The sequence below is a fragment of the Neofelis nebulosa genome, chromosome 3, assembly GCF_028018385.1.
Source record: "Neofelis nebulosa isolate mNeoNeb1 chromosome 3, mNeoNeb1.pri, whole genome shotgun sequence".
Lineage (NCBI taxonomy): Eukaryota > Metazoa > Chordata > Mammalia > Carnivora > Felidae > Neofelis > Neofelis nebulosa.
In genome coordinates, this window is record NC_080784.1 from 202015917 (window position 1) to 202041676 (window position 25760).

Below are 25760 nucleotides of genomic sequence, written 5' to 3' on the forward strand. Positions count from 1 at the left end.
TGGTTTATACCGAACACACTCCTGGGAGTCTGGAACATGCCAGACAAGGGTGCCCGTGTGCCCAGCCTCCAAGAAGAACCCTGGGGCCCGTCTCTGACGAGCCTCCCTGGTGACAACATTGATGTGTGCTGTCACACCTGCTGCTGGAGAACGAAGGGCATCCTGTGTGACTCTGCCGGGAGAGGACTCTGGAAGCTGAGGCCCGGTGTCCTTCACACTTGGCCCCGTGCCCCTCCGCCCTCCGCCGATTCTCCTTCGCATCCTTTCCGGTAAGAAATCAGCCGGGAGCGTGACTATACGCAGAGTCCTGTGTGTCCTCCTAGTGAAGCACCGAGCCTGGGAGTGGTCTTGGGAACCCGGACACGCTAGCCAGGTGACCTTGGGCAAATTACTTGACCCAGATATGCCTCGGTTTCCCCATTTATGAAGCGAAGGCGATTTAAAAATGGAACCCAGCCCCCCAGCGCTGCCGCGAAGATCACACGATTCAGCGTGTGTGAACCGCTCAGAATGCCTGTCTGCAGCAGGTGCTGAGGTAGTGTAAGGTGTGGTCCCACCGTGTGTATACGCCATCCTGTCCAGATGGAAGGGCCATTCGGGAAACCAGCCGACGGCTTGTAGCCACGCTGGGGGACCGCAGACTACCAAGGCCGGCGGCCGCCCCTCCCCTTGGCTCTGAGGACACCCAGGGACCAACACACCAGCATGAAGGCACATCGGGGCGTAAGGTGGCTGTCCAGCTCGGGCATTTTCTCTTACCTTTATCTTCTCTTCTGCTGTTATGGTGAAAAGGGCTTTTAGTTGCGTTCTGTTCTAGAAAAAGAAAGAAAAAAATGCTTTCATCAACAAGTTTTGGGAATCTGACATTTGAGGCACCCGCCACCCGCTGTGCCTGGATAGGCACCGGGCCTTGGACTACTGGGGGTCAGGGGCCTGCGGGGGTCTTGAAGTCCCTTCAGAACAGGAAAAAGGTGGGGCGCCTGGGTGGCACAGTTGGTTGAGCGTCCGACTGCAGCTGAGGTCATGGTCTCACGATTCGTGAGTTCGAGCCCCGAGTCAGGCACTGTGCTGACGGCTCGGAGCCTGGAGCCTGCTTCCGATTCTGCGTCTACCTCTCTCTCTCTCTGCCCCTCCCCTGCTCATACGCTGTCTCTCTCTCTCTCAAAAATGAATAAACTTAAAAAGAAAATTTTTTTTAAAAGAACAGGGAAAAGGTCTGTGGAAACGTAGAGCCTCGTTCTCTCCCAGAGGTGCGTGTGAATCCAATCACCAGTTTCCCTAACTGGTGAGAGAGCAGGAACAGAGTGACCTGTGGTGAGATGCCTGGGGTTGGGGTCCGGCCAGACGGGGCAGAGGACAGACTCTGCAGCTCACTGCCACGGGACGGAGGAGCCACGGGCCCTCCCCAGCACCGCTTCCTTCAGGAAAAGTTGCCGACGACGGCGGTGGACGGGGCTCTGCTCAGCTCACCTCTCGGTGGGATGTGCCCGGCCCCCAAACCCCAACGCCCCACAGGTCTGCCTGCTCGGGTCGCATCTCCTCTGCTCGGGAGCTACGGGGAAACGGGAGACCGCAGGGCGTTAGGACAGCTATCTGTCCAAGCGCGTGGCATCAGAGAAGACGCACGGTGAGAACACACTTCCTCCTGGGAGAGCAGGCAGAAGGTCTGGCAACTGGGTTGGTGGTCAGAGCCAGACTGCCAGGACTCACACCAGGCTCCCTCACTCACCAGCAGCCTGACCTTAGGCAAGGTATTGACTTCCCTGTGCCTCGGTCTTCTCATCTGTAAAACGGGAACCCTATTTGACTCGTGGGGTTGCCGTGAGGATTAAATTAGCCAGGATAGAATCTAGAAGTGTGCGTGGCACGGAGAGGGAGCCCCGAAAGCATTCTCGCTGGTGGCTGTAGTCGTGGTATCGTTGTGTACAACCTGGCCTTGAGGCTTGGAGCTTGGAGCCTATGAGCGAGGCAGCCCTGTGTTGTTCTATCACAGCCGCTGCGGAGGCCTCTCTGTCTCACGGGAGGGACAGTCCATCTCCAGTGGAACCCCCTACCCACATCCCACAGCAGCTACAGTAGCAGCCCAAACCCGTTGAGGGCCAGCAGGCCAACCTAATGGAGGCTTTGAAGGGAAATAAAAACACTACCAGGTCCTTTTCTAGGGGGAAAGGGAATTTAAAAACAAAACAAACAAACAAAACAAAAAACAACAACAAATATGAGGCTGCATTCAGAAGCACACATTCGATTAACGTTTTCCATGCCCTTCTCTCTCTCCGGGTCCCTCCTCCCAGTGTTTTCTGACACCCAAGGTCTAAGCCGAGAGAAGCGTCAATCAAGTGTGTGACAAAGCTTGACTTCAGCTCTTTGCAAAACATAAATCCTCAGCCCCGTGCTTGCTGCGGGAACTTCAAGGCTTGAGCAACACGCTTTATTTTTTTTTTACTTTTTTTTTCTAAAAAATTTTTAATGTTTATTTATTTGAGGGGGGTGGAGAATGAGTGGAGGAGGGGCAGAGAAGGGGGGAAGAGGGAGGGAGAGAGAGAGAGAGAGAGAGAGAGAGAGAGAGAGAGAGAGAGAGTCCCAAGCAGGCTCCACACTGTCAGCGCAGAGCCTCACATGGGGCTTGAACTCATGAACCAGGAGATCATGACCTGAGCCCAAATCAAGAGTCAGACACTCAACCGACTGAGCCACCCAGGCGCCCCCAGGAACACGCTTTAGATCACAGCATGAAGTCAGCAAACACGGACCAAGTAAAATATAATGGTGACTGCATTATGTGTAAGGTGGGCAGGAAATTTTCATAAGACACTTGACATAAATGTTCTAGGTCTTTCCCCGTTAGCCATCCATCACCTAGGGTGTGTTTTATCTAAACTTGTATGAACGTGGGGTACGCGTGTGTGTGTTTGAGAAAGCGGCTTCCAGATCCAAACTCCATGCACCTGTGGCTGTACCACCTCCTGCTGAGGGAATCAGTGAGTGGGAGCCACAGTTGGTCCCCCCCGCCCCGGCTTATCTGCCAGGGACGCATTCCAGGACGCCCAGTGGATGCCCGAACCTGCACTAGATGTGTTTTTTTCTTTTTTAATTTTTTTTCAACGTTTTTTATTTATTTTTGGGACAGAGAGAGACAGAGCATGAACGGGGGAGGGGCAGAGAGAGAGGGAGACACAGAATCGGAAACAGGCTCCAGGCTCCGAGCCATCAGCCCAGAGCCTGACGCGGGGCTCGAACTCACGGACCGCGAGATCGTGACCTGGCTGAAGTCGGACGCTTAACCGACTGCGCCACCCAGGCGCCCCTAGATGTGTTTTTTTCTGTACATATACACAGTTTCACTGATAAATGAGGCACAGTAAGAGACTGACAACAATAACTAAAAGTAACAATACAGTGTAGTAAAAGTTACGTGAATGTGCTCGCTCGCTCTCTCGCAAAATGCCTTCTGCCCTGTACTCGCCCGTCAGTTAGTGATAATGTGCAGATTACACACCCCTGGGATGAGATGAAGGAGGTGAATGGCACGGGCCTTGTGACATGGCCTCAGACTACTATTGACCTGCTGATCACAGGTCAGAAGGAACGTCAGGCTCCAGACCACGGCCGGTCCGGGTAACGGCAAGCACCGGAAACAAGACCGTGAACAAGGCGGGGCGGGGCGGGTGCTGTATTCTTGCGGTCTCCTCCGTTACTCTGATGCCATTCTTAAACGCCAGAACGAGAAGAGATCCGGGTGAGACCCTTCCTGCTCCTGTCATCGTTCCGACGGGGACGCCGAGCCCACCGAGGCCGCACCGCTTCTGAAACACAGCCGGGGGGCGGTTCCCAGGCTCTGCCGGGTCGGCCATCGCCCCCACTCTACTGGAAGGATTCCATCCTGTGGAGTGCTTGCCTGTTTAAATAACGGTCATTTCCGCCCCCCTCTTGTCGTATCCGACGTCTTGGGACTGACTGACACGCAGAGCTAACCAGTGCTCTCCTGTGCAGCCACTGGAGTCTCACTCAGAATTTGGGTCATTATCAGCCCCAAACACACTTGACCTTCTCCACGTCACGGATGGAATCCCAGCAGTCCCCCGATGGACTGTGAGGTCCAATCGGATGAAACGACTTGAGAACACGGTACAGGAGCCCCTTGTCCACTGCCAGCACTCGCTCGCTCACTCGGCAAGCACCGGGCCCCCAGGACCCATTTCCATGGCGGAATCTAGGTCGGGGCAATGCTGACCGTCTACCAGAGCCGGCAGGCAGGAGCCCCGAATGCAGGCCAGTGAAGCTCGGAATTCTGGAATCTTCAGGTGGGTGGGTGGGCACTTTCCTTTCCATCTGCAGAACTGCCTAGAGAGCCCCCTGAAGGTCTGGAAGGGGTAGGAAACTGCAGGCCATTGCACAGAGACACATCGTTTCCCCACAGAAGACTGGAGAGTCTTCTCCAGAAGACTGGAGGAGAATCATCCCCTTCCCTGAGGTTCAGAGACATTAAAAAATAAAAGAGAGGTGCCTGGGTGGCTCAGGCGGTGAAGCATCTGACTCTTGATTTCAGCTCAGGTCACGACTGCATGGTTTGTGGGTTCGAGCCCTGCATCACAGGCCGTCAGGCACAGAGCCTGCTTGGGAGTCTCTCCCTCTCTCTGCCCCTCTCTGCTCACGCTCGCCTTCTCTCTCTCTCTCAAAAATAAATAAATAAACTTAAAAAATAAAAACTTGCCTGAGATTCATTAGTTTACAGATTTGTTCATTCATTTACTCAACAAATATTTACTGGTTATTTCCTGTGCAGAGGTCTATTTTTTGGCACTGGGAACACAGGTGTCAAGAGGAAAGACGAGGTCCCTGGTCTCACGGAACCAGGGCGAGTGTGAGGGTTTCTTATGGAAATAAGAGTCAATATGACAGCAACACATCAAGCAAAGGAACAGACAGGACCCATTAAGACGCGGCGGCTTGGGCAGCGCCCTTGAGTGAGTGAGGGGCCCCTCCAACCCTCCCCCGCCGCCCTGCCCCACACCCGCCTTCCCCGGAGCACTTCCTGGGGGTCTGAGGTCTGAATGTTCCAGGATGAGGAGGGGCGGGCTTTCAGTCTCATCGACTTTCTGAGTTTCCCACTGTTGGTTTCTGTCACCTTCTTAAATTCTGATTTTCACTTACTTGGTTTCCTGTCCTCTGAAATTGGGATGGTATTTCTTCTGGGTCATGTTGCCACTATTTTTGTATCCTTCTTTGTCCTCTGTTCCTGACTTTGTACCTGATTATTTTCTAAGACATTTGTCTCGTCTGACAGGTTGATAGTTTCCCTGTATCAGGTCTTTACCTTTCCGGAATCTTTCTTTTATCTTATTTTGTCTAGGATTTTTTTCCTAGTGCAGCAGCAAAGTCACACACTGGTCCATCAGCCTTGGGTGGAAGGAGCGGGAAGCCGTGCAGTCCGATTAGGATTCTGTGGCGTGACCTGGGACAGTCACGCTCGGAGCCTCATTCTCTCCATCTAGTAAAAGGTACTTTTTCCAGGGGCTGAAGTCATAACAAAGTGACCAACGTGACTAGAGCATGAGGTCCTTGAGGACAAGGACGCACTCTCCTCCTGTGTCCCCACAGTGTGCACAGCATCCTGGCATGACACTCAACCAACCACACTCACTGTAAATGCAGATTAAAAGGTGACTGAAAAAATGAAGACACTAACAGTAATGGTGTTACAGGCTGAATCGTGTCCCCTCAAAACCCGGATGTCGAAGCCCGAGCTCCCAACACCTCACGACGTGACTGTATTTGGAGGTGGGGACTTTATAGAGGTGATTAACCTGAAATGAGGCCATTAGGGTGGACCCTGATCCAATCCGACTGGTGTCCTTATAGGACACAGACACATGGAGGGATGACCGCGTTAGGACACGGGGAGAAGACAGCCATCTACACACCAGGGAGACAGGCCTCTGAAGGCACCAAATGCCCACAACTTGATCTCAGACTTCTGGCCCCAGGCGCATGTAAAAAATAGGTGTCTGTTTGCTGTTAAGCCACCCACTCTGTGGAACTCTGTCGAGGCAGCTCGTAGCGAACTCACATAAACAGTAACTACTGGGCTGAATGCCTATTGTATGCAAAACACAGGGGCGACAAATTAAAGCTAGTGATGACTTATCTTTATAACAAGCCAATGTCCGGCCCACAGGAGTTGGGTAATTAAGGTCCCGATGAGATGCTAGGGAGCCAGGTTCATGGCAAAGTGTGTGAGATTCAAGGGCCCACGCACTTGTCTGGAATTCAGTATCACTGGAGGAAGGAAAAAGGGAAGGAAGGAAGGAGAGAGGGTAGAAAGCAGGGAGGGAAGGGAAGAAGGGAGGGAGGGAAGAAAGGAAAAAGCTAACAGATACCGTGCCCCAAGTGTCAATGCTTCCAAAACAAGAGCGACAAGACAGAAATCAGAGTAACAGGGAAATACCAGTGCTGAGCTCTGAAAGGTGAGCCAGGCAGGAAGCATCAGGACGTCTCCGCTCCCAATTTCTCCGGCCTGGATGGAGGCTGTGTAGCTGACCGAGAAGGAGTCTCCAACTGCTCAGAAAGAAAGCAGGTGTGAGTCAAGAAGGGGCCCCTCCACCACACCCCGGACAAGCCACACATCAACGGAAGCCACCATCATCGCTGACGTGGGCAGCGAGGGCACCGCTCGGGTCTCAGGTGCCCAACATCAGGACGGTGAACTACGCATGCCCACTCATGGGGTCCCTCTTTGTCACCTAGAAGAGGCTGTCAGCACATGCTCGGTCTTACCTTGGCCCCCGGGCCCAGCCAGCATTGCCCGGGACGGGGTGGGTCAGTCTTCCTGGTCCAGGATAAGGCTCACTCACACATTTGGGAAACCCAGAACCTTTTTGTTTTGTCTGGGGTCCAGGTGAGGGCCTATTTACCCCCCGCAATCCGGTCCACACAACTAAAGAAGACGGTCTCCACGGGATTTCTGGGCCTTGGCCGACAGACCGACAGTAAGCACTACTTTGACCCCTCCGGGGGGCTGGTTCTGTGAGCACAGCAAGGGGTACGGGGAGGCAGGACCCGGAAGGGGCTCTAGAGGTCACCATGGGTTCACGTGGGGCCCCCTCCAGCCACATGGTCTCTAGCTGGCCCTCGACTGCTTCATGACAAAAACCAATTGGATTTCAAGGGAAGCTTCCCTGGAAGACAGGGTCCGTGGCTCAAAGCTCTGCTTAGTAGGAAGCCAGAACCGAACTTTCCAGCTCTCCCAGCTCCGCTACTGGACAGGGGCCACACCTGGACCCCAAGGTGAACGAACCGCCGGGGAAGAGAGGAACCCCAGACGAGATCGGGTGACGGAGAGGCCACCATGTGGGTTTCTAGCTTTGCAGGAGGCAGCGTGCCCTCAGCCCCGCTTCCTGGAGGCGCCCCCCTGCCCCCATCTGATGTTGGAGGTAGAGGATGCCCACCTTAAGTACTAACAGTGGATGCTTCCACTGAGCTGATGTCCTCAGGTGGCTCTAGGCACCTGCCAGGGACCAAAGGCTCTCAGGGAACTAAAACCAATAAGGAACATCTCTGTCCCGGTTCTTTACGACGGGTGCCTCCAGCCTTAGCCACGGTGCATGAAAGTGCTGAGTGCTGGGTCTGGGGACAAGGCTGTGCCCGGCCAGAGCTGACCCTGGCTTCTTGGCTGGTGGTGGTGGGGCCGAGATTGTGATACTTTTTTTTTTTTTTTTTTTTTTTAACATCTTTGAGATACAACTTACGTCTCACCCCAAGGCGTAGCCAACCTCTGTTCTACTTTTTGGGGACTAAGTTGCCTTTCTGGACACTTGGTAGAAATGGAATCATATACTAGGTGTTGCTTGTGTTTGATTTCTTTTACCGACATTTTTTTGAGGTGCATCTATGCTGTAGCATCGGTCAGTACTGACTTCATTTTTTTATTATTTATTTATTTTTGAGACAGAGAGACAGAGCGTGAGTGGGGGAGGAGCAGAGAGAGAGGGAGATACAGAATCTGAGGCAGGCTCCAGGCTCTGAGCTGTCAGCACACAGCCCGACACGGGACTCGAACTCACAAACCGCGAGATCAGGACCTGAGCCGAAGTCAGGCGCTTGACCGACAGAGCCCCCCCAGGCGCCCCAGTCCTTCCTTTCTTCTCAGTGCGACTGCTACTCCATTGTGGGGACAGACCACACTGTGTGTGTATGAAAGTCTCCTGTGTTCCTTAACTCTGGAATTTTTCAGAATTGAGGCATGCAAACCTGGCATTCTGCTCATTCAGCTTCTAAGACAAAGAATCTGCATTCTTTCTGCTGCTGAAGGGACCCCAGCTCTTTCTAGACAGTTGTAGCCCTCGGGTGGGGTGGGTGGGGGGCGGATAGAATAAAATATTAGGAGGATGGTGTGGGGGATTTTAATTTAATTTGAGAAAGTTGGACTTTGGACTTCAAACTTAGAAGGGCAAAGATTCTGATCTCAGATTTTAATTCCTTTCGGACTTGAATATATTTGGGTTTCAATTTGTAAGGGATTCACTCCTAAAATTTTCATTTCTCCCTGAGAATTTGCAAAAGGGAGGCACTGGCGGGTCAGTGCTGGCGGACCTTTATGCCGATGAGCTCGGGGCTATTCCTCAATCACACTGCAAAACCCCTGTTGCGCCTCGTTGACTAGGGTGGCAGGTCGTGTCTAAATGGCTCTTAGAGAGTGCTGCTATAAACGATGGGGTACCAGTGCCCCTCTGCATCAGCACCCCTGTATCCCTTGGGTAAATTCCTAGCAGTGCTATTGCTAGGTCATAGGGTAGATTGAGTTTTAATTTTTTGAGGAACTTCCACACTCTTTTCCAATAGTCAAATTATGGAAAGAGCCGAAATGTCCATCAACTGATGAATGGATAAAGAAATTGTGGTTTCTATACACAATGGAATACTACGTGGCAATGAGAAAGAATGCAATCTGGCCTTTTGTAGCAACATGGATGGAAGCGGAGAGTGTGATGCTAAGTGAAATAAGTCCTACAGAGAAAGACAGATACCATATGTTTTCACTCTTATGTGGATCCTGAGAAACTTAACAGAAGACCACGGGGGAGGGGAAGGAAAAAAAAAGAGAGACGGAGGGAGCCAAACCATAAGAGACTCTTAAAAAACTGAGAATAGAGAAGCCAAGATGGCAGAACAGCATGGAAGTTTTTTGTGTCGCTCGCGTCCATGAAATAGAGCCAGACCAACACTAAACCATCCTACACGCCTAGAAAACGGATTGGAGGATTAACACAACAATCTGCACAACCTGAATCACAGAATTCAGCATCTAATCAAAAAATCAACAAGGAAACAATGGCTTTGAATGACACACTGGACCAGATGGACTTAACAGATGTATTCAGAACATTTCATCCTAAAGCAGCAGGATATACATTCTTCTCCAGTGCACATGGAACGTTCTCCAGAATAGAACATATACTGGGACACAAATCAACCCTAAGTAAATACAAAAAGATCGAGATCATACCATGCATATTTTCAGACCACAGCGCTATGAAACTCGAAATCGACCACAAGAAAAAAGTTGGAAAGGTAACAAATACTTGGAGACTGAAGAACATCCCACTAAAGAATAAATGGGCTAACCAAGAAGTTAAAGAGGAAATTAAAAAGTATATGGAAGTCAATGAAAATGATAACACCACAACCCAAAACCTCTGGGAAGCAGCAAAGGCGGTCATAAGAGGAAAGTACATAGCAATCCAGGCCTTCCTAAAGAAGGAAGATCTCAGATACACAACCTAACCTTACGCCTTGAGGAGCTGGAAAAAGAACGGCAAATAAAACCCAAAACCAGCAGAAGACAGGAAATAATAAAGATGAGAGCAGAAATTAATGTTATCAAACCAAAAAAACCCCAGTAGAACAGATCAATGAAACCAGAAGCTGGTTCTTTGAAAAAGTTAACAAAATTGACATACCACTAGTCAGTATGATCAAAAAGAAAAAGGAAATGACCCAAATAAATAAAATCAAGAAGGAAAGAGGATAGATCACAACCAACACAGCAGAAATAAAAACAATAATAAGGGAATGTTATGAACAATTATATGCCAATAAAATGGGCAATCTGGAAGAAATGGACAAATTCCTAGAAACATATACACTACCAAAACTGAAACAGGAAGAGATAGAAAATTTGAACAGACCCATAACCAGTAAGGAAATCAAATTAATAATCAAAAATCTGCCAAAAACCAAGAGTCCAGGGCCAGATGGCTTTCCAGGGGAATTCTACCAAACATTTAGGGAAGAGTTAACACCTATTGTCTCAAGGCTGTTCCAAAAAAATAGAAATGGAAGGAAAACTTCCAAGCTCTTTCTATGAAGCCAGCATTACCTTGATTCCAAAACCAGAGACCCCACTAAAAAGGAGAACTATAGACCAATTTCCCTGATGAACATGGATGCAAAAATCCTCAACAAGATATTAGCCAACCAGCTCCAACAATCCATTAAAAAAATTATTCACCACGACCAAATGGGACTCATACCTGGGATGCAGAGCTGGTTCAATATCTGCAAAACAATTAACGTGATTCATCACATCAATAAAAGAAAGGACAAGAACCATACGATCCTCTCAATAGATGCAGAGAAAGCATTTGACAAAATAGAGCATGCTTTCTTGATAAAAACCCTCAAGAAAGTAGGGATTGAAGGAGTATACCTCGAGATCATAAAAGCCATATATGAACGACCCAACAATAATATCATCCTCAGTGGGGAAAAACTGAGAGCTTTCCCCCTAAGGTCAGGAACAAGACAGGGATGTCCACTCTCACCACTGTTATTCAACACAGTACTGAAAGTCTAGCCTCTGTAATCAGACAACACAAAGAAATAAAAGGCATCCAAATGGGCCAGGAGGAGGTCAAACTTTCACTCTTTGCAGATGACATGATCCTCTATATGGAAAACCCAAAAGATTCCACCAAAAAAATTGCTAGAATTGATTCATGAATTCAGCAAAGTTGCAGGATATAAAATCAACGCACAGAAATCAGCTGCATTCCTACACACCAACAATGAAGCGACAGAAAGAGAAATCAAGGAATCGATCCCATTGACAGTTGCACCAAAACCCATAAAATATTAGGAATAAATCTAACCGAAGAGGTGAAAAATCTATACGCTGGAAACTATAGAAAGCTTATGAAAGAAATTGAAGAAGACACACAAAAAAATGGAAAAAGATTCCATGCTCCTGGACAGGAAGAACAAATATTGTTAAAATGTCGATACTACCCAAAGCAATCTACATATTCAGTGCAATCCCTATCAAAATAACACCAGCATTCTTCACAGAGCTAGAACAAATAATCCTAAAATGTGTATGGAACCAGAAAAGACCCTGAAGAGCCAAAGCAATCTTGAAAAAGAAAACCAAAGCAGGAGGCATCACCATCCCAGACTTTATTCAAGCTGTAGTACAAAGCTGTAACCATCAAGACAGTATGGTACTGGCACCAAGAACAGACACTCACATCAATGGTGCAGAACAGAAAACCCAGAAATGGACCCATGAACGTATGGCCAACTAATCTTTGACAAAGCAGGAAAGCATATCTCTTCAGCAAGTGGTGCTGGGAAAACTGGACAGCGACATGCAGAAGAATGAACCTGGACCGCTTTCTTACATCACACACAAAAATAAACTCAAAACGGATGAAAGACCTCAATGTAAGACGGGAAGTCATCATAATCCTCAAGGAGAAAGCAGGCAAAAACCTCTTTGGCCTCAGCCACAGCAACTTCTTAGTCGACGCGTCTCCAGAGGCAAGGGCAGAAGCCGGCAGGCGAGGGAAGTGACAAGTGCGGTCGGGCAGGACCACAGATGACGGAAGGCACTGGGGGAACGAGAGGAGAGAGGCAGGCCAGCCGGGTCCCAGCCGGGAGGTGTGGGGAGGGACGCCAGGGCAGAGCCAGGCAAGGCTGTCTCACTTGGTCTCTGCTAGGACTCTGTGAGGCGCTGATACACGCGTGGGCCATCCCAAGTTCAGAGAAGTTCAGTCACTTCCAGAGGAGACACATCTCCAAAGTGGCCGAGCGAGGAGTCAAATCTAGGTCCATTTGAGACCGAGTCTGTGCTCTGCTTGTGGCCCCACGTTCTGTCCTCTGAACACCAGCTTAAGGAATGGGGAGGATTTATTTTTGCATCTTTGAAAGAAAACGCTGAGGATCACTTAGCTGGGACGTATCGTAACAGTCCTTACGACATTACTTAAACCACAGCCAGCAAAGACATTGCCCTGCTCACGGGCCAAATCTGCTGGCAGCTTCAGTCAATAGTAAGGGCTCAAGAACGATTCTGAGGCCCTACACAGGCCCAGAGGGAAAGCGTGGGCTGATTGCTGAGCAATGTGGACCCTGGACATGGAAGTGGAGGGGCCAGTCCTGTGCATGTGACAGGCACAACAGCATAATGGTCACGGGGGGCAGTCGTTTCCTCTGTAGAGGAGGTGGGTACTCGGAGTAAAAGAAGTCTCACCCTCCTAAGAAGACTGATAGTCCTGAAATCATGCTAACAACTAATCATGCTAACAACTAATTCGTTTAAACCTGCTTAATTAACCAGGGCGCCTAGGGGGCTCAGTCGGTCGGGCGTCCGACTTCGGCTCAGGTCATGATCTCACGGCTCGTGAGTTCGAGCCCCACGTCGGGCTCCATGCTGACAGCTCGGAGCCTGGAACCTGCTTCAGATTCTGTGTCTCCCTCTCTCTCTCTGCCCCTCCCCAACTCACGCTCTGTCTCTCCAGCTCTCAAAAAAAAATAAATATCAAAAAAAAAATTTAAGCCTGGTTAATTAACCCATGCGACTTGCCTCAGGAAACACCTCTCCAAAAGCCAGCCAGTGACGGCGGCAGAGGCAGTCCAGAGACCACGCTAGAACACGCACGGACATCTCGTGCGCGTGCTTCCGGGGCTGATGTCAAACCGCTCCCACCTGTACCTGGAGACAAGACCTGCGTTTCACTGATAAATCTGGTCGTCTGGCGGTGGATGAACCGGGGTTCACTAGAAACTCTGCCTTTCTGTACGTGTGAAATTTTTCATGACCAAAAATTGAGACAATAATAAAAATAATAAAAGTACATATTTCTTCAAACCTCTTTCCCCCAATCCTGCCTCTCTCTAACCTAAGTAACCAATCCAGCTTTTCGGGTGTGGACATTGAGCCACGGAGGCGGAGGTCTCCTCCGCCAATACCTGACAGGGAACTCCGCTGGGAGTGAACCCACGTCACGTGTTTAAGGAAGCATCTGCTGCACATCGCACGCTCCGCCAGCGTCTCTAAGTATGTTCACTTTCCCTCCCTGACCTAACACACTCTGCTCTCACCTTGCAGAAACTTCTTTCTGAAAGCCTGGAATCCTGCCGAGGTCCGGTTTCCAGTCGACCCCCTGACGGAGAGGCCGGTTATGTTGTCAAGCAGGAGCAGATCTGAGAGGTTGGTGGCCACGGGGGTCCCGGCGTTGACCACAAGCAGTCTCACCTGAGCCGTCTGCATTTCGCTCTGCCCGGACACCTAGGACAGGAGGTGACACAGGAGCAGATTTACTGGTAAGTCCAACCTCCTAGGATAAACGCCCCCCCCCCCCAGAAAGTCCAACCTTCCTAGTATGACCCCCACCCCCACCCCCGCCAGCTCAACTTCGTGCACGTCAGGTCTCCAGGTGGAGGGAAGGGCACTACGGTCTCACTGGGTCCTGACAACATATCAGGTCTGATTGCAAAGGCCCCAGGAGTGTCTTGACTCATGCTTTGCTAAGCTGTTGCTTGGTGACCATTTCAAAGGGAACTGGGACCCTGAAATGCAGCGAAATTACTCCTACAGAGAAATGGCAAAAAGCATATTGAAGCACAGAACCGCAGTCAGTCTGGGGACATTGTGGCCACCGGCATCACCAAGAAAAGCAAACAATGGCTCTTGCTCCCTTGGTCATTTTTTTTTTTTTCAACGTTTTTTTTTTTTGTTTTTTTTTTTTTTTTTTGGGACAGAGAGAGACATAGCATGAATGGGGGAGGGGCAGAGAGAGAGGGAGACACAGAATCGGAAACAGGCTCCAGGCTCCGAGCCATCAGCCCAGAGCCTGACGCGGGGCTCGAACTCACGGACCGCGAGATCGTGACCTGGCTGAAGTCGGACGCTTAACCGACTGCGCCACCCAGGCGCCCCTCCCTTGGTCATTTTGAAGATTCAGCCCAGCCCCGGGGACCTGCCCAGAGCCTCTGACTGCCATCCGACCTCCAGCAAGGAGCAAGACCGTCTCCAGCCTCCCGGCCAGTCTCCCCCATGCAGGCAGGTTCTGCTTGGCCATGGGTCTGAATGGCTCGGCTGCCGGAAGCTGCCTGGCGGCCCATGTAGCTGGGCTCCCCGCCTGGCCTCTGCAACCTTGCCCTGCAACCTTGCCAAGCTTTCCCCACCACCCCTGCCCTGCCTTCAGCCAGACCAGCTGGAAACGATGTAGGAGCTGAGGACGGAGGGAAGCAGTGTATGTATACACATAGGTGTGCATGCATGCACACACACACACACACACACACACACACACTCATTACTGCATGCAAACGGCAGAAACATCTCCACAAAGACTTAGGAGAAACCGTTTGCACCAATCATATCCAGGAAGGGGGGCAGGACAGCTGAAGGCCTGAGATAAAACCGAGCTTGTGCAGTAAAGGGTTAACCTTGCAGGTCTGGATGGCCCAGACCCTGCACACTCGGAAGAAAGGACTGCCCCTTGACCAGCTCCTGGTTGGTTAGCCTGTAAAGCCCTTGGACTTTCCTAGCTGAGAAGCGTATCTGTGTGTACCTGTGGCCTTGGGCCACACCAGGCCGTCTGTGCTAACAATATGGCTGGAGGTGGGGGCCTTACGCCAAGCTCTGTCAAGGTGACCTCCGGAGGGGCCACTGCACCCCTATGTGATGGACCCGCACTAAAAATTTGGATGTCAAGGCTCGGGTGCGTGCTTCTGGGGGACGATGCTTTGCATGTGATGTCACACATTGGTGCTTTGGAAAATGAAACACCGGCCACACGACCCCACAGGGAAGGACAGTGGGAAGCTCCCACCTGGTGCTGCAACAACTCTGTCCCATGTGCCTTTTACTTTGCTGACTTTAACCTGTACCCTTCTGCTGTAATCCATTCTGAGTCTAGCAGCTTTTCTGAGTTCTGATGAGTCCTTCTAGTGAATCATGGAGCCTGAGGGTGGTTGTGGGACCCCCAACACAACAATAATGTGAAATGCTCACAGGATTCATAAGGATCAAAGACGTAAAAAACACCAAATAAAAATTTTAAACTGTCAAGCACCCTATCAATGTCAAAATCTGAAAGAAAATACATCATTCTTTCTTTCCCGTTCTAAACGATCACAGCACAGGGCGCCTGAGTGGCTCAGCCGGTTAAGCGTCCCACTTTGGCTCAGGTCTCGATCTCGTGACTCGTGTCGTCGAGCCCCGCCTCAGGCTCTGTGCTGACAGCTCGGAGCCTGGAGCCTGCTTCAGATTCTGTCTCCCTCTTTCTCTGCTCCTCCCCCACTCACACTCTGTCTCTCTCTCTCTCTCTCTCTCCAAAATAAACAACAAAAACATTTTAAAAATTAAAAAAAAAAAAATGATCACAGTGCATTTTCACTAACAGGAATTTAATTGTCACCAAAAACTCTTGGTCCTGGTTCTACCTATAAAACTGAAGATCACTTGTATGTCATTTCTTCACTCATGTGTCCAGACACAGGTGGATAACCCATGATTGGCCAGTCCTTGAATACATAACTCTACCAAGATGCGATGTGGTCAAAACCCAGCCATTTTCTCTTCAATACAAGCCACCTGTGAATACCTACCACTGCGCATTTCTGAAAAATTACTCCGTCCTCAGCAGTTCCTTGAACATCCCTCGAGATGTCTCCATACTACAATAAAGTATGGAAATTATCAGAAAATGAAAATTATTATACACATTTAATAAAAAGTACAAGATGTAAAAAATTATAAACAAATAAATACATGAATGTACAAGATGAACTTTTAAAAGAGGAGTAGAGGATTACTTCTGGCAGTCTAATAACTGCCTTAAATGACCTTGAAGATTTTTTAAACTTTTTTTTAAGTTTATTTATTTATTTTGAGAGATACAGAAAGAGAGAGCAGAGGAGGGGCAGAGAGCATGAAAAGGAAAGAATCCCAAGCAGGCTCTGTGCTCTCAGTGCAGAGCCTGACGCGGGGCTCAAACTCATGAACCGTGAGATCATGACTTGAGGCGAAGTCGGGCGCTTCACTGACTGAGCCACCCAGGTGCCTCTTGAAGATTTTTTAAAGAGAGTATTAAAAAGACTGGAACTTGAAGGCTGTGAGGAACAAAGAATGTGTGTATGTGGTTACACCCAAGCTCTCTCCTAGTCTGGGGGCGCATGTCAACAACACCCGTTGTCACAGGGGGACAGGCAAAGCACGGCTGATGCTTTGACAGAGGGAATGTGAGCAGAGCCGTGGAATAATCTTATGAGGGCTGCTCACGCGCCCTGCGTGCCTCCTGGGCACCGGGTGACGGGGTCCACCAGCCACACACAGCAGGGGCCAAGGGAGCTCGGATCATGGGGTGCTGGGGCAGCCTCTGTGAGCTGATCCACCATCAACACGGAGAATCCACCCAGCTCGGGCCTCCTCCAGCTCCTCTGTGGCTTTCCTGGGAAATCCCAGAGGAAAGGCAGGGCCTGCCCACCAGATGCCAACCATCACTGCCCCTCATAATCACAACCAGTATCTGTCCGTGTCTGCCCTTGGGATATCCCTACCCCCCGACTCCGGGGACTGGCTTCCAAAATATGGGCACATCCTTTAAACCAAACGGAATTCCGACCTCATTCACTGGGAAGCTTCCCTGGGCCACACCTCCCGCTCTGCCCCGCCCACCTACTTCCTGCAGGGGGACCATATGTGCAAACTAAGGCAGCCCTCAGTGATACCAATAATCAGAAGAGTGGCCATTAGTTGCCAAGCCCAGCCACATGCCCATCCCTTTACAGACATGGGTTCGATCTCCCCCATTTTACAGACGAGGAAACTAAGGCTCAGGAAGGTCGACTCACTTGCCCCAGGTCACAGGGGCAGGAAGCTTGGCCTCCACCCCGGCCGTGTGACTCCACATCCTGTGATGCTTCCACACGTACACCCCCTCTCCAGAGCCTGACCCTCTCTTTGTACAGAGACAAAGACGCAGAGAAGGGAAGTCATGTCCCTGAGAAGGTGCAGACAGTGTGCCTATGGCATCATCCCAGCATCGGCCCAACCAGGTCCCTGACCCCAGGGGGGCTCTCCGTCCGCCACCTCCCCCAGTGCCTTTGACACGCCAGCATCCTAACAAGCCTGAGAGCCCTCAAGCAGGCACCTGGCTTTCTGTTCTTCTGATCCTCCAACGGTATTGCCAGACACAGCTTTTGAGCATATACACACCGGAGGGGAGGGAGTACAGACGTGCGACTAGGCCAGGCCACAAGTCATCTGTTCCTAGTGACACAGACTGCAAAGAACAATGATGACCACTGTGGGGGGGGTGCGTGGTGGCCCCCCAAAAAGGAGTTCCCCATCCTGACCCCTGGAACCAGCGAATGTGACCTTCATTAGAGAAGGGGTCTTTGGGGGTGCCTGGGTGGCTCCGTCGGTTAAGCGGCCGGCTTCGGCTCAGGTCATGATCTTGTGGTCCGTTCGAGCCCCACGTCGGGCTCTGTGCTGACAGCTCAGAGCCTGGAGCCTGTTTCAGATTCTGTGTCTCCCTCTCTCTGACCCTCCCCTGTTCATGCTCTGTGTCTCCCTGTCTCAAAAATAAATAAATGTTAAAAAAAAAAAAAGAAGGGGTCTTTGAAGATGCCACCAAGGATCTCAAGATGAGATCCTTCCATTCTAAATTTAGGTGGACTGGATTTAGGTAGCCCCCAGATCCAATGACAGGTGTCCTTACAAGCGACAGAAAAGGAAAAAGACACAGAAGAAGGCCATGTGAAGGTGGAAACAGTTGATCAAACACTTGATGGGTCAATTTGGCTGTGACACCCAGGTATTTCACCAAACGCATCCAGATGTTTCTGTGAAGGCAGTTTTTTTCTTTTACGTGAGATTAGCATTTAAATATGTGGACTGTGAGTGAAACAGATGACCCTGCAGAATGTGGGTGGGCCTCGCCCAATCAGTTGAGGCGTTAACAAAAAAGACCAACCTCCCGCGAGGAGGAGGAAGTACACACACACACACACATACACACACACACACACACAATTTCTTATTGTTTTTCTGGAGAATCTCAATGCAGAGATTGAAGTGACGTGGCCACAGCCAAAGAAGCTACCAGAAGGTGGAAGAGGCAAGGAAGGATTCCCCTACAGCCTTTGGAGGGGGCGTGGCTCTTGCCCACTCCTTGATGTTGGACTTCTAGCCTCTAGAAGAGAGAGTGACAGAATATATGTCACTCTTTTAAGCCACCAGGTTTGGCAGTTCTAAGAAACTAATTCAAACACTTAGCAGCGGGGCCAAGAAGGGGCTCGTGGCCGTGGCAGCCTGCTGCCTGAGCGCAGTGGCTCTCACGCCATCTTAGGTCATGAAATTGTAAGTGAAAGGCGGCCCTGGGGCGCCCGGGTGGCCCAGTCATTTAAGCGTCCAACTGCTGATTATGGCTCAGGTCATGATCTCGCAGCCGTGGGATCGAGCCCTGTGTTGGGCTCCACACTTGAATGTGGAGCCTGCTTGAGATTCTCTCTCTCTCTCGGCCCCTCCCACCTCTCAAAATAAATAAACTTAAAAAAAAAAAAAAAAAAAAAAAAGGCAGTCCTATGTGAGCCAACAAACAAAACAGAATGGAAAACGACAGCAGGGGCGCCTGGGTGGCTCAACTGGTTAGGCGTCCAACCTCCGCTAAGGTCATGATCTCGAGGCTCGTGAGTTCGAGCCCCACGTCGGGCTCTGTGCTGACAGCTCAGAGCCTGGAGCCTGCTTGGGATTCTGTGTCTCCCTCTCTCCAGCCCCTCCCCCGCTCGCACTCTGTGTGTCTCTCTCTCTGTCTCAAAAATAAACATTTAAAAAAATGGAATAAACCTTTGAAAGAAAAAACAAACAAACAAACAAACAAAAAACAACAGCAGGGGCGGGGACTCCGACTCGGGTTCAGCCACTTTACCTGCGGGACCCTGAACACGTTTCATAATCTCTCTCATCCTGCTCCCTAAACATAGCACCTGTGTACAGAACTCGTAATGAGGCTCCAGTGAGATAATGCACAGACGATGCTAAGCCCGGGGCCTGGCGCAGCCAATACTCGTTACACACTCACCGTTACTGTCCCTAGCAGTGTTTCTGACAGCTGGCAGCCAATCGGTCCAGCTGAAGCAGAACCAGAGCCCCGCTTCAGAACCAGCAGCCCACGGCTCAGATTCAAACCTCCGATTCATCTCAAACACTCGACGTGGTACAGAAGAGAAAAGCTCTTTGGACTGAAAACTCTATTTAGTGAAAGAGAAGGGCCAGACTTTTCTGAAGGACCAAAGCCCGTGGCATTTCCGACACCGTTGGCCCCAAACTGGTTTCTTGCCAACTTCTGGTATTTCTGTTGACATACCAAATGCGTTACTTACCAGGCGCTGAGTTATAGGAGACTCTCTTTTAGACAAAGTCTTCTTGGGCCCCGAGGGGGTAAAAGCAAGTGTGGATGGAGTCCAGGGCTCACTGGAGGCTGCGGAAGCCAGGAGTGGGTTAAAGACCTCACTTTTCCTGCTGAATTTCCTTCCAAACGGTGCTCCCCCTGCAAAACAGCGATGCGTCTGCAGGGATGGGCGGGAAGGCGATAAGACGCAGGGACAGACTCGGGAGGCAGACCACATGTATGCGGAAGGCGCCTGAGAGGGGTTTGCTGAAAACGAGTAAGTGGATGAATGAACGAATGAATGACTTATCCTCTCTCTGCCGGGAATACGAGACAGGCTCATTGAGGGGCTATCGAGCCTAAAGAGAGTGTTTCTCCAAGTGCGTGCTGCTCATGGTGGGTGTGTGATACAAGGTACATTCCCGGGCCCCCTCCCAGACCTACCGAATCAGACCGCCAGGCAAGGTAGGGGGCCCTGGGTGATTCCTACACACACACACACGGCATCAGACGGCCCTGAGTTCGAATCCTGACTCCGTCACTCATCAGCTGTGTCCTCGGACAAGTTATCTAACCTGCCCGTGCCTCGGTTTCCCTAACTGCACAGTGGACAGGAGAGTAAGTCTCACCTCACTGGGTCCTCCAGATGACCTGTCTCCTGCAGAATGGGCCCCTGGTGAGCACCACTGATGGTGACTCTGGGGAGGACTGGCCACTGCCAGACACAGTGCCTACTGAGTCACCCAACATGGACCGGGTCCCTCCAGAACTCGCCCTGTGTCAGTATGTTGACAACTCACAGGCGCCATGAGTAACAGAAACATCACTTAAAACACACTGGCTGATGGGGCGCCTGGGTGGCGCAGTCGGTTAAGCGTCCGACTTCAGCCAGGTCACGATCTCGCGGTCCGTGAGTTCGAGCCCCGCGTCGGGCTCTGGGCTGATGGCTCGGAGCCTGGAGCCTGTTTCCGATTCTGCGTCTCCCTCTCTCTCTGCCCCTCCCCCGTTCATGCTCTGTCTCTCTCTGTCCCAAAAATAAATAAAAAACGTTGAAAAAAAAATTTAAAAAAAAAAAAAAAAAAAAAACACACTGGCTGAGCTGTCAGGAGGGGATGTGGATCGGCTATGGGGCCCCAGAACACTCTGAGCCTCAGTCTCCCTCCCCTGGGGACGTGGCTAAAATATCCCTGAGATGGGGCTCCCTATGGAGCAAACGAGATGACAGGCTAGACGTGAACACGCTCAGGAGTAACCAGGGCTCGAAGCCAGAAATTCACACGTCTGCAGAATCGTGCATTTTCAACGTTTACCTTCTATCCAGACACAGACTGGATTCTGATTGAGAACGAATTTCCCTTTCGGTCTTCCTTACAGTGTATGGACAGCAAGATCTTTACGAGTGCTCTTGCCAACTTTTATAACTTCAAAATACATGTTGGTATAAGTAAGCACTTGAACAACAACAAAAAAGGTGTGGAACTGGATCCTGGATAAAACTGGTAACTTTTTTCCCGGACAGTGTCTGGGGTTGAGTCAGGTCACGAAGTTGGAAAGGGGATGATGGTGAGCATTGGGGCCTCGCCATGGAAGGGACTGGGCGCCTTCCCAGGCCGGCTGCTGACTCAGGAAGGTCTGAATAAATCACACAGGTGCCAGCGGGACTGGACGCACGTCTCTGGACCTGCACCCAGTCTCTCAGGCTAAGGGACACATGCTTTCTCGGCAAACTTGCCGGACATAAAATCTGAGGCCACACTCGGCTTTACCTCTGGTGCACCTGTTCACGCCCCTGGCCCTCAGAAGGCCCAAACACAGGCTCTGATGAAAACTTGAACAAGGCGCTTCTGGGGTTGACAGACAGTAGAGAAGGAATCCGGGCCATACCGTGACTATCACCACCCAGCACATCATCGCTCAGTGGCCTCCCCCTTCTGGCCACCAGCACAAGGGACATCTGCACTGTCTATGCAGTTCTTGGGCTGTCCCCTCACTCTCCTGCCTCTGGCTGCCACACGCCTGGAAGCTCCTCCTTCCATCCCCTTGTCCTGCTAAACTGTCACTTCTCAGGACGCTGCTGGGAGTACCGGAGCACCTCCTCCAGGAAGCCCTCCCTGAAGCCCCTCCCAGGGATCTTACTGCTCCATACCTGCTCTTAATGCAGTCACAGAGTAGTATACTCTGCTCCCTCTCGCCCACAGACCTGCCTCATCAGTGAATAAAAGGTTCTCTACCACTGCAGTGAGATCATCTCAACCTAGTTTACTCAAACGAAAACTGTATTTTGGAAAATGTAAAGTCGGCAGAGAGTAACCAAAGACCTGGGAAATACCTTTTAACTCCGCAAGTGAGTGAGATCTGGGCAGCCCTGGTATAAAGGAGGATCCCCGAGGAAGGTGTATTTCTAATCTGTGCCGAGCAGACTCTGCTGGAAAGACAGTTTTGTCAGCGAGGCCCCTCCTCTTCTCAGGAAGCATCTTGTTCAGTCTGTGCAGACAAGCGGGGCCAGCCTGGCCCCCAGTCCATCCAAGTCCCCAGGAGGCAGAATGAGGCACAGAGCCCAGAAGAGTCCACCCACAGCCCCAGTGATGGGGCCGGGGACAGACACAGGACTCAGGCTGAGCCCATCGGTCGCCCCTAGAGCCCTTGCCAAGCTATTGAGAAGTCTTCCACTGCATAAGGGCTGGCTGTTACAGCTCCCCAAAGGCTCCTAGGGGAAAGTGGGGCTGAGATGAAAAAGAAAGACGTGGCCGGGGCACGCGGAGCCCCTGGATCTGGCCACGCCCAGGCTTGCACGGTTCAGTTACAAGGCCAGCCAGTTCTGTTTTCTGTAGGTGAGTTTCAGCTCAATTTCTGTCTCCTGATGTGGTGGGCTGACTAATGAATGACCCCTGAAGGTGCCCAGGAGCTAATCTAGGGGACCAGTAAATATGTCATCCTGTATGCAACAAGAACCTCCCAGATGTGATTAAATCAAGGTCCTGAAGATGAGGAAATCACCTGGACTATCTGGGTGGGTAGTAAATGTCATCGCAGGTGTCCTTAGGGAGGCAGAGAGAGCTGACAGGTAGAAGAGAAGGCCATGGGACCACTTGAGGCAAGACGCCGGCCTGCTGGTGCTGAGATAGAGGAAGGGGCCAGGACCCACGGACTGCATTGGAGCATAGCCAGAGAGGCTGGAAAAGGAGCAAACGTTCTCCCCGGAGCCTCGGAGGGAGCACGGCCTTGCCGACACCTTCACTTCAGCCAGCTACACGGATTCTGAACTGTAGCCCTCCACAACTCCAAGAGAGTAAATCTGTGTTGTTTTTAAGCCACGAAGGTTGGGGTGATTTGTTAGAGCAGCCGCGGGAAACTCACACACCTGGCTAATATGCACATTCTGTATTCAATCAGACTCCTTTGGGGGAGACTCAGGACAGGCCACCTGACCCTGAGCCCTGTTCTGTGCACTAGGGCTCGGCCAGCTGCTGGAGGGGCGACGCACTGCCCTTGCCCTATCAGGTCAGTGGATAACATGATGTATTTGCCCAAGGTGGGCAGGTCAGTGGAATGTGAGGCAGGTGGAGGCAAGAGGGCTGTGACTTTAAGTCTAATTCTCTTTCAGGGCCAAAGCAACGAAAACAATCAAGCAAAAGACAAACTTACCTTCGGTCTTAAGGCGAGAGCTTTCTACGTTGGGCCAAATCAAATGGGGCAAGTCCTAGAAAATTTCAAAGGCCAAAGTCACTAACTGAAGACCCTACTTGTAAGAAGTGATTGAACGTCATTTTCGTAAATGGCTCACACAGAAAGGAGCTGCACTTTTACCCGGAAATCTGAAACAAATTTTTCTAGAGCAATCACCCCCACCAGGAGTACGGGATTACCTTCTCTTTCCCACAGAGGCCATCAGCTCAGTCCTGACTGCATTTGGGGAGGCTGTCTGGGAAGGCAGCACCGTGTGGTCAAAATTTTAATGTACTCGGATAGACCTGAGTTTGAATCCCAGCTCTGCCTTTCGCCCACCCTGTGACACTGGCTGGGACTCCAGCCTCTGCCTTCCCACAGTCTTGCAAGTTCCTATGGAGTGGCTCGTAAAACACTCGACAGGGAGTCCAGAGAAGTGGGTTCTAGCCAGAACAGTCTACGTGCTGTGTGTCCTTAGCCAAGTCTCTCAGCCTCTCTGAGCCTCAGACCCTCATCTAAGAAGTGAAGATCTCAAAGCCTCCTCCCAGCCTGCTTCACCTTGCTCAGTGATGAAACCTGCCCAAACAGGGCCCAGCTAACTCTCCCACTCCACCTCTGTAAAACACTGGGCCCTGGAAAGGCCCAGACCTTTCTACCGTAAAATTAATAATAATAACAAAGCTGGCCTGGTTGAGCCCTTGAAATGGGCCGGGTCCCCTGCTGTGCACTCAGATGAGTTACACAAACAGTCTTCGGCACAAGCTAGTGAAGTGAACACCGTTCTCATTTTCCAGTAAAGTCCCCAGACTCGGGAAACGGGATACGTAGGTAGATACTGAATGCAGATATTCAATAACCCACTTAACACTAATTGCATATTTCATGAATAATTATACTTTTAACAATATGCTACATAAAGTATCAGGACCACCTATCATGTGGCAAAGTCTAGAAGGAGGTTCTGAAGCGTCAGCCTGGGTGGCCTTGGGGAAAGGGGTGGTGTCCCTGCAGGCCGGAGAGGGAGGCCCCCTTCTCTCCATGCCAACTGAGTGGTTTATCTCCTACAAGCAGAAGCACATGTCCATGTGTCACTGTAACAGCAGTAACAGTGACTGAGCGACGGAGGAGCTGCCCCGCACGCCTGCTCTTTTGGGGGTCTGCCGGGTCCCTCACACCCGACGTGAACACCGTCCCCAGAGTCTCCTCGGACAGGAGTACGTGGCCAATACAGCCGCCAGTTCATAAAGTGCCTTCCACCAGGCAGGAGGTACCCCTTCCCCCAGGAGTCCTTCCGCCTGTCAGACACTGTTGTGATACAGCAGTGTGGACGGAGTGAGTCTTTACCGCCACCCGGCAGGGGAAACAACCTCACGATAACAACACAGATCCAGGCGGCGCACAGGGACCTCCTCCCAGCAAGTACGATACAGGAGGAGGAAGATGAGAAACACAAAAAGTGAGAATGATGGCCAACGCTACTCCAGCCAGGAGGCCAAGGTCAACACCAACAGCGGTAGGGCATGTTGATGGTATGCACCCAGACAAATCCTGGGAGGTGGCACCCTGCGAAACAACGGACAGGACCCTCAAAACTGCCAAGTTCATCAAAAACAAAGAAAGTCTGAGACACCGGCACGACCGAGGGAAGCCTAAGGAGACAAGATGACTGAATGTTATACTCTGGTGTCCTGGATGTAATCCTGGAACAGAAAAAGGGCATTAGGTTAAGAAGAAAACAGGGGCGCCGGGGTGGCTCAGTCGGTTAAGCAGCCGACTTTGGCTCAGGTCATGATCTCACGGTCCGTGGGTTCGAGTCCTGCGTCGGGCTCTGTGCTGACAGCTCAGAGCCTGGAGCCTGTTTCAGATTCTGTGTCTCCCTCTCTCTGACCCTCCCCCATTCATGCTCTGTCTCTGTCTCAAAAATAAATAAACGTTAAAAAAAAAATTTAAAAAAAAAAAAAAAGAAGAAAACAAAAAAGCTCAGAGAGTCTGAATAAACTATGGACTTTAATAATAATATAACAATAACAGTATTAGTCCATTAGCGACAACAAACGTACTATACTAAGGTGAGACGTTAGCAAGGAAAACCGGGTGTGTGGTCAGGGCAGATATATACGAACTTTATGTACTATGCGCTCCATTTTTCTAAAATCTGAAACTGTTCTAAAACAGAAAGGCTATTAACTTACAAAATACACATCCACGAGGTCTCTAGAGTGGACAGGGGCTCCACAGTGCACCCAACACCCACGCATCTGCATGTCTGTACAACCCCTGCCCCCTGGAACTTTCCACCCATTCTCTCGCCAGGATTTGCTGCACGACAGGCTGTGCACTCGGCACCCCCAGGCGAGCACACCAGACCTGGCCCCTGACCTCACCAAGGGATGATGGTCTCTTTACCAACAAACA

At 50.8% G+C, this 25760-nt stretch overlaps 1 protein-coding gene across 6 annotated transcripts in view; it reads right to left on the reverse strand.

The window, feature by feature from the left end:
* EVC2 (EvC ciliary complex subunit 2) overlaps nucleotides 1–25760 on the reverse strand; it is a 136240-nt gene that overhangs the window by 106205 nt on the left and 4275 nt on the right. For 5 of the 6 annotated variants that reach the window (XM_058723120.1, XM_058723118.1, XM_058723119.1 and 2 more), the window contains exons 2-7: nucleotides 23325–23379; nucleotides 19672–19838; nucleotides 15895–15963; nucleotides 13381–13567; nucleotides 6449–6558; nucleotides 760–813 (exon numbers count right to left, since the gene is read on the reverse strand). In XM_058723120.1, coding sequence (XP_058579103.1) covers nucleotides 760–813; nucleotides 6449–6558; nucleotides 13381–13567; nucleotides 15895–15963; nucleotides 19672–19838; nucleotides 23325–23379 — 642 coding nt within the window. Of the gene's footprint in view, nucleotides 1–759; nucleotides 814–6448; nucleotides 6559–13380; nucleotides 13568–15894; nucleotides 15964–19370; nucleotides 19622–19671; nucleotides 19839–23324; nucleotides 23380–25760 lie in introns of those variants that run through there. The other variant, XM_058723122.1, reaches the window with a different exon arrangement.